At 41.4% G+C, this 9560-nt stretch overlaps 1 protein-coding gene across 1 annotated transcript; it reads left to right on the top strand.

Moving 5' to 3' along the window:
* Nucleotides 1-6728: 6728 nt before the first annotated feature.
* On the top strand, nt 6729-8246 carry LOC132571369 (zinc finger protein 84-like; the record flags this gene model as incomplete). Its single annotated transcript, XM_060238170.1, has 1 exon — nt 6729-8246. A coding segment is annotated over one exon (1518 nt), but the record flags the coding sequence as incomplete, so codon positions are not given.
* Nucleotides 8247-9560: the final 1314 nt, after the last annotated feature.

Raw genomic sequence — 9560 nt, forward strand, 5'->3', positions numbered from 1 at the left:
CGTATTTAAAGAGAATCCTGCGCCGACCCCCCCCCCCGCACCCGCTGGCGCGTTTGAACAACGGCGACTCCCCTATTGGTGGCGGGCCGCTGAGCCGAATTCGCAGAAGGGGGCCTATCTCGGGGTTTTCAAAAGTCAGAGTAACAAGGTTGTCTAACGTTATACATCGCGATCGCGTATTATATTTTATTCGATTATATACAACGACCGTCTAAGACACGCGTAATCAAAACATCGAATTGCGCGGATGCTTTAGAAACTACCGCCGAGGGCCCCGATTTGCGTGCCTTTGTATTAAAACCGAAGCGCGCAAAACATGATCAAATAGCAATCTATGACAAAGGAACGGTCGTAACATTTCTCTATCCTCAGTGCCTGCGGAAGTAATAAGGATAACGGCGGAGATGGGAGAGGGAAAAAGGGTGTCGTATAAACTAAAAATACAAAGCTGTAAAATAGAATTGAAAACTGCCGAAGAGTTGAATAATAAATATGATTGTTTCAAATGCAACAAATAAAAAGTTTGGTGGAAAGCGATGTTAAAACTGAAGGAATAAGAAAAGTGCAAAAAGAAATGGGAAAAGTTCTGCTTGGAGACAATGAAAAATTAATTTCAAAAATCTATAAGTTACTTTTAAAATGGTCTACGGAAGATGAAGTAGTGACATCTCAAATGATTAAGTGGGCAATTAATGTAAATAAAGAAATATATATGGAAACTTGGGGATATTTGTGGAAGAACTCTATGAAGCTTTCGACATATCATAGTATTAAAGAGTACTGTTTTAAAATGATATATGACTCCTAAGAAAATTGGCAAAGATGAATAATAAGATGCCGGACAGATGTTGGAAATGTAAAAAACATGAAGGTTCTTTCTACCGTATGCGGTGGACTTGTGAAAGAGCGAAAAAGTATTGGCGGATGATTCAACAAGAAATTTCTAGGATCTTGGGATATGAATTTAAGAAAGTCGCAGAGACTTTTCTGTTGGGATTACAAATGGAAAAATTTCCAAAAGAAAATAGAACTATAATTTGGTGCATGCTTTCAGCCGCTAGGACATTATATGCGTAGTTGTGGAAGCATGAAAAAATACCAGAGAAATGGGGTTGGATTGTAAAAGTTATGACATTGTGTGAAATGAACGAGTTAACAAGAATTTTAAGAGGTTATGATTTAGAAGTTTTTAAGATGGAGTGGAAAATAAAAGGACATTGAACAATTTTTGATAATGATGAAGTCTTAGAAAAAAAAGAAGAATGTTAATTTTCATTTTTTATTAGTTAAGGGTACCTTTAAACATTAGTATTTTAAGTAAATAACACCGGCGGGGGTCAAGTAATGGGGGAGGGATGGCTAGAAAGTAATATGTGGGATAGTTAAAAGAAGTTATTAATGATGCAGGACATATAATTTGTTACCAAATAAAATTGTTTTAACCGTGAAACTCAGGTCGTTAGCAGAGGTTAGAACCGCTGTGCTGCGGCTTTACCACTCTGCACCACTGGGGCTCTTATTTCTCTAATTATCCGCATGTAAATGTTTCATGGGAAGCCTGAATATAACCGACTAGCCCAATTTTGTCAGAGCTTGGACGTCAGTAGGGTTAGCCGTGTAACAGTAGCCTCTGCGGTCTCTTACAACTGTCCAGCCTCCACATTTCATTGAAACCATTGTGGTGTAGTGCTTAGTTTTTACATCCTGTTTCCCTCCCTAATCATGATACCAAGCAGCTTATCAATTGTTTTTCTCCTTTTCCATTTTATCTTCGCAACAGCAACCTTGTGAGGTAGGCTAAGGCAAGAGAGCGTGATAGGCTCAAAGTCACCAGCAATCTTGCGTGGCAGAGTCAGGATTTGAACTTGATGGTTCCGGATCCTAGTGTGGTCCTCTAATGCCTATCCTAGTTGAGAACATTGTTCTTACATTTCAGTCTCAGCAAAAAAACAAAAACAAAAAAGGGGGGGCTACAGTAAAGTAAGTAAAATACTCCGCTGGCTCTAGCGGGTTAAGTGCTAAACAAGAACCTAGGAGACTCGTGTTCAAATGCAACTCACTGGGTGATATTGGCAAAGATGAATAATAAGATGCCAGACCGGTGTTGGAAATGTAAAAAAAAAACATGAAGGTTCTTTCTACCGTATGTGGTGGGTTTGTGAAAGGGCAAAAAAAGTATTGGCGGATGATTCAACAAGAAATTTCTAGGATCTCGGGATATGAATTTAAGAAAGTTGCAGAGACTTTCCTGTTGGGATTACAAATGGAAAAAAAATCCAAAAGAAGATAGAACTATAATTTGATACTTGCTTTCAGCTGCTAGGACATAATATGCGTAGTTGTGGAAGCAAGAAAAAATACCAGAGAAATGGGGTAGGATTGTAAAAGTTATGACACATGGTGAAATGGGCAAGTTAACATGAACCTTAAGAGACTATGATTTAGAAGTAATTAAGATGGAGTGGAAAAAGTTAGGACGTTGTATGCGCGGTTGTGGAAGCAAGAAAAAATACCAGAAAAATGGGATTGGATTTTAAAAGTTATGACACTGGGGTGAAATGGGCAAATTAACATGAACCTTAAGAGACTATGATTTAGAAGTAATTAAGATGAAGTGGAAAAAGTTCAGAAGATACGTAGAAAAAGAGTGGAAAATAAAAGGACATTGGACAATTTTTGATAATGACTAAGTACAAGAGGGAGGAGGATATTAATTTTGGTTCTTATTAATTAAGGGTACCTTTAATATTAAGATTTTAAGTATATAACACCGGCGGGTGTCAAGTAACGGGGGAGGAGTGGGTAGAAAGTAATATATGGGATAGATAAAAAGTAATTATTAATGATGTAAGAAATTGAAATTTATTGCCATATGTTACTAATAAGACTGTTTGAAACAAAAACATTTTTCCACCCTCAGATCACAATCGTGCCAGGTTTTTTTGTTTTGGTTTTTTTAATCTTAAGAACATAAGAGAAGCCATGTTGGATCAGGCCAACGGCCCATCAAGTCCAACACTCTGTGTCACACAGTGGCAAAAAAATTTATATACACACATACACTGTGGCTAATAGCCACCGATGGACCCGTGCTCCATATTTCTATCTAAACCCCTCTTGAAGGTGGCCATACTTGTGGCCGCCACCACCTCCTGTGGCAGTGAATTCCACCTACTCTTCACCTACATGGCTTCTGCAAAGGGAAGTCCTGCCTCACCAACCTTTTAGAGTTCATTGAGAAAGACTCGCCAGAGATTCCTGAGTAAACTTAGCAGTCATGGGATAAGAGGATGGGTTCTCTTTCTGATTAAAAAACTGGTTCAATGACTGTTAGTAAAGAGTGGGGATCTGTGGACAATTCTCACAATGTAGGGAAGTATGCTACGGGGTCCGATAAGGATTGGTACGGGGGCAAGACTATTTCATTTATTCATAAATGATTAGGAACTAGGGGTGAGGTGCTGGTAAGTGTAAGGTGATGGCATAGTGGATCAAAAAAAATCCCCACTTCACGTATAAGCTAATAGGGATAGAACTTGCTGTGACTGAGAGGGGGGAAAATCCCAAGTGTGTTGTGGATAGTTTGGTGAAAGTGTCAACCCTGTGTGCTGCAGCGGTGAAAAAGGCAAAGTCTGTGGTAGGTATTCTTGGGAACGGGATTGAGAATAAAACAGCCTATATTGTAATGCCCCCATATAGATCTATATCGCAGCCTTGTTTGGAATAGTGTGTACAATTCTGGTCACCGTATCTCCAAAAGGACATTGCAGAGCTAGAAAAAGTACAGAGAAGGGCAGCAAAGTTGATTGGGGGGGGGGGGGTTGGGGGGGAGCACCTTCTCTATGAGGAAAGGCTGATGAGTGACTTTTCAGTTTAGAAAAGCGATGGCTATGTTAGGGGAGGGGGAGGGTGTGGGGTCAAGATAGAGGTTTATAAAATTATGCAAGGGGTGGAGAGAGTTGACAAACAGAACTTTTTCCCCCTTTCAAAATACTAGAACTCAATACAACGAGGCTGATAGCATATTCAGGGTGGACAAAAGGAAATACTATTTTACACAGAGAGTGATTAAAATGTGGAATTCGCTCCTCTCTCTGCACCCTTGGTTCATCAAGGAGATCAGTTCCTAGGCTGCCTGTGACCCACAACCCCCTCTTCTCCCTAAAGCAGCAACGATAAGCTCTTCTTTTTCTTATAGAATCCTAGGCAACCTCCTACTGCCGGGGCCCTGTTCATTGCTCAAGTAACCCCCCAGACAGCTCCTTGGAGTGCTAACAGGTGGAGGATGCTGACGATGGAAAAAAGTTGTATTGTGTGCCAAGATATTAAGTGAGCTGCATGGCTCAGAACTAAGCCCCAGATCTTCTGATGTTAAGAGTTCCATCAAAAGCAAATGAATGCCTACTTGAATACAATTAAAGGCTCAGATCCTGATCTTGGTGGAACCATATCAAAAATCACCAAAGTTGGCAGTAAATATTTGTGTTGTCAACAATACTTGGGGAACATGGGGTGAATGCACATTTAACAGGGCATGTAGAACTAAAATCATTTAAAACACTGCTTACTGTTGCTTGTTTTTATTTAAAATTTTATTTTATCTACATATTGGACACAGTCAGAGTATATCCACAAAAAAACCAATGGGGCATTCTGTAACCTGTGTGTTTCTATACATGTCAGAAAATCCTATCTTTGTTTATATTTAAAATAACCTAAATTGTATATCTCTGTCCTGCTTTTGCATTTTTCTTAAGTCTACATTTTTCTGCACTTCACAGCCATAAAACCCCTTGACCTCTTAGGACCATTTTTGGGGGTCAAACACTATTCTCACAATTAGCCCATACATAAATTTGATGGAAAAGCTATTTTAAATCACAGACCATAAGAACAGGAAATTTATTGCGTGAGAACCTAATTTCATCTGTTTATTTTGTCCAGGTCTAAACTGTGTCAGCATTAAATAATTTGCTAAGATTCTTGCTCTCTCTCACAGGGTGAATATCCTCCCACGTCTGCGAGATATACATTTCAGCACTTGACCTTTTAAGGTCAAATACTTTTGTCTCACTCTGAGAACAGGCACTGAAGATGATAGAAAAATGTTAGGATTTAATGTGTAAGAAAATGCTATATGTTTACAATTAATGTATTAGAATAGGCATCTAAAATGCTGTTAGGTGGCTAGGTAAATGTTAGGATTTAATGTGTAAGAAAATGCTGGGATGGTTACAATTAATGTATTAGAAGGGGCAGCAAAAAAGTACAATCCCACTACGTCAGGCATTCATTTACTGATCAGGAGGTGGGGGCTGGTGTGGGGGAGGGGCAGCTGTTTAATGAGGAAATTGTGGGGGAGGGGCAGCTGTCACTTTTTGATTTCTGTTTGATGAGGAGAGCCATGTACTTTATTCTTCTCACGCTGACCTTAGACTCCGTAAAGGAGCTCCGGGGATCAACATCCTGAGTTCCAGACGGACGTCGCTTTAAAGGGGCTAGAGCTCCAATAGAGGTATCATCCAGCTGGGCTAAGTAGACTTTATCCATGGACACTGATAGTCTCTTTAGTTCCAAAGAAAGGTCAAGAATTTGGTCTTCTAAACCCTTTAACTTTTTAAAGATACAATCCACTGTGCTTGCAGTCAGGGTAATTGGGGCAAGCTCGTCAGAAGACATGGATCTTTCTTCATTATCATGCTGTCTCTGCTGCACCTTTAAAGCCCCCACCCCAGACTGGAGTTGAGAGTCAACACCATCTTCGTGGTCAGACTCATTAGTCAATTCATTAGTCGGTTCCTCCTTTTCAGCAGGCTCTACCTCGTCTTCTAGAGGGGAGAAGCGATTCGATGTTTTAATAGCAAATGACGGCAGAGCAGATTTGGACTTGTTTAAGGTAAAAAAGTCCTCTATCCTGAATTGTTTGCAAAGTGGCAAAGAAGCAGATTCCTCCTCCACTTCTCTTGGCTGCTTGCCTGATGCCATTAAGAGGGTTCTGTTGGATGGCAATTAGCCCCGTCCTGATAAAAATGAATAAAAAAATAAAAAAATAAAACAAAGACCAACAAAGTTCAGGAGTCAAAAATTGCTTAGTCATGAGTTAGGAGTTTGTGGTAGGTGCCTTGGCTCCTTGTGTGAGTTGCGATTTGACTTCCCTCTTTATTCCAGCAGGAGATGTTAAAGAGCCAGTTGGGGAATTTCATGGGTTCCCACTGGAAAAAGTCAAGACTGAACAAGCTGAAGGAAACTTCGAGAACAGAAATGAACCACAGAGGCAGGAAGGAAACCGTACAGCAAAAAGGGGAGTTAAGACCATTCCTTGCCAAGGAAGCAGCTTCCATGAAATCCCAGTCTCCAGCCGTCACCAACGGACTCCTTCAGGAGTGAAGCCATTCATGTGTTCCGATACTGGAATGACATTCTCCGGTCGAAACAAGGGAAATGCATGTTTCCTGAACCACGGTATAACGAAGGCATGCAAATGTCATTATTCTGGAAAGTACTTCAGATACAGAACACAATTTTTGGTAAACCAAAGAATATGCACAGTATAGAAGCATGTTGAATTCTCAGAGTGTGGAAAGAAGCTTAGTATGAATTCCAGTTCACAAAAGCCACAAAGAACCCACACAGGGAAAAAGACTTTTCAATGCTCAATGTGTGGAAAGACATTCAGTGCGAGTTCCAGTCTTCAAAAGCATCTAAGAACCCACACAGGAGAGAAACCTTTCGAATGCTCAGAGTGTGGACAGAAATTTAGTGCAAATGGCAATCTTCAACAGCATCAGAGAACCCACACAGGGGAGAAACCGTTTGAATGCTCAGAGTGTGGAAAGAGATTCAGTCAGTGTGGTAATCTTCAGGAGCATTTAAGAACCCACACAGGGGAGAAACCATTTGAATGCTCAGAGTGTGGAAAGAGATTCAGTCAGTGTGGTAATCTTCAGAAGCATTTAAGAACCCACACAGGGGAGAAACCTTTTGAATGTTCAGAGTGTGGGAAGAGATTTAGTGAGAATACCAGTCTTCAGTATCATCAGAGAACCCACACAGGGGATAAACCTTTTGAATGCTCAGAGTGTGGAAAGAGATTCAGTCAGTGTGGCAATCTTCAGAAGCATTTAAGAACCCACACAGGGGAGAAACCTTTTGAATGTTCAGAGTGTGGGAAGAGATTTAGTGAGAATACCAGTCTTCAGCAGCATCAGAGAACCCACACAGGGGAGAAACCTTTTGAATGCTCAGAGTGTGGGAAGAGATTCAGTCAGTGCGGCAATCTTCAGAAGCATTTAAGAACCCACACAGGGGAGAAACCTTTTGAATGTTCAGAGTGTGGAAAGAGATTTAGTGAGAATACCAGTCTTCAGCAGCATCAGAGAACCCACACAGGGGAGAAACCTTTTGAATGCTCAGAGTGTGGGAAGAGATTTAGTGTGAATACCAGTCTTCAGTATCATCAGAGAACCCACACAGGGGAGAAACCTTTTGAATGCTCAGAGTGCGGAAAGAGGTTCAGTCGAACTAGCCATCTTCAACGGCATCAAAGAACTCACACAGGGGAAAAACCATTTGAATGCTCAGAGTGTGGAGAGAGATTTAGTGAGAGGGGGACTCTTCAAAAGCATCAGAGAATCCACACAGGGAAGAAACCGTTTGAATGCTTAGAGTGTGGAAAGAGATTCAGTTCAAATGGTAATCTTCAACAGCATCAGAGAACCCACACAGGGGAGAAACCTTTTGAATGCTCGGAGTGTACAAAGAGATTCAGTCATGGTGCCAGTCTTCAGCAGCATCAGAGAACCCACACAGGGGAGAAACCTTTTGAATGTTCAGAGTGTGGGAAGAGATTTAGTGAGAATACCAGTCTTCAGTATCATCAGAGAACCCACACAGGGGAGAAACCTTTTGAATGCTCAGAGTGTGGAAAGAGATTTAGTGGCAGTGGATGTCTTCAATGGCATCAAAAAACTCACACAGGGGTGAAACCATTTGAATGCTCAGAGTGTGGACAGAGATTTAGTGAGAGGGGGACTCTTCAAAAGCATCAGAAAATCCACACAGGGGAGAAACCTTTTGAATGCTCAGAGTGTGGAAAGAGATTCAGTCAAAGTGGCAGTCTTCAGAAGCATTTAAGAACCCACACAGGGGAGAAACCTTTTGAATGCTCAGAATGTGGAAAGAGATTCAGTCAGAGTGGCAGTCTTCAGAAGCATTTAAGAACCCACACAGGGGAGAAACCTTTGGAATGCTCAGAGTGCGGAAAGAGATTCAGTCGGCGTAGTGAACTTCAGTGTCATCATAGAACCCACATCGGGGAGAAGCCTTTGGAATGCTGATTGTGGAAAGAGATTTAGTCAGTGTGGCAATCTTCAGCAACATCAGAGAACCCACACAGGAGAGAAACCTTTTGAATGCTTAGAGTGTGGAAAGAGATTCAGTGTGAATTCCAGTCTCCAAAAGCATCAGAGAACCCTCACAGGGGAGATACCTTTTGAATGCTTAGAGTGTGGAAAGAGATTTAGTGACAGTGGTAATCTTCAACCGCATTAAAGAACCCACAGAGGGAAGAAACCTTTTGAATGTTCAGCTTATGGAAAGATATTCAGTGTGAGTTCGAGTCTACAGAAGCACCAAAGAACCAACACAGGGAAGAAGATTTTTGAATGCTCAGAGCATGGAATGAGATTCAGTGTGAGTTTCTGTGTGAATTCCAGCCCAACTGCACTGAAGAATGAAGACAGGAGAGAAACCATTTGAATGCTCAGAGATTCAGTTGTAGTGACCTTCTTTAACATCTAAGAACACATACAGGGAATAAATATTTTGAATGCTCAGAGTATGGGAAGACATTCAGTTTGAAAGCCAGTCTTCAAAACTTTTTGAATGCTCAATAGCATGGAAAGATATTCATTGAGAGTTAGAATCTTCAACAGCATCAAAGAATCTACACAGGGGAGGACTATTTTGAATGCACAGAGTATAGAAGAGATTCGACTTGAGTTCCAGTCTACAAAAGTATCTTAAGAATCCACACACAAGTGAAACTTTTTGAATTCTCAGTGTGGATCTTGAGTCACCGTTGCATTCTTCAAAACCCAGGGCTGGCACATAGAAGTAGGCCAAGTACTAGATGACACTTGAGGTCATTTCCGACTCTATGATACTATGAAATAGGCAGCTGCCTAGGCCGAGAACCTGTCCACTGGGCGGCTGGCTTGGCTACTGAATGCAGTGCAGCTACGAGCCTGCTTCAGCACGCAGACTCCATTTTCTGGCCCCATGGGTCGGCACGAGGTGGCAGAGGGGAGGGCTGGGGCTGATAATTGTAGTCAGGCCTCATTTGGGGCAGGAGCTCACAGGAGCAGAGCTGGGGAACCTCTAAATTTTATTGTGCTCTTTCTTTCTTATACTTATACTTTCTTATACTCCCCCCCCCCCACTTGCTTCTGGGCTCCACTGTTCAAGCCCCCTGTGAGAATTTTGTTGAAATTTGACAAACTTTCTAATATTTTTCCCCACCACAAAATGGGGAAATCACCCAAACACATAAAGCAGACAGA

This window comes from Heteronotia binoei, chromosome 5 (assembly GCF_032191835.1).
Source record: "Heteronotia binoei isolate CCM8104 ecotype False Entrance Well chromosome 5, APGP_CSIRO_Hbin_v1, whole genome shotgun sequence".
Classification (NCBI taxonomy): domain Eukaryota; kingdom Metazoa; phylum Chordata; class Lepidosauria; order Squamata; family Gekkonidae; genus Heteronotia; species Heteronotia binoei.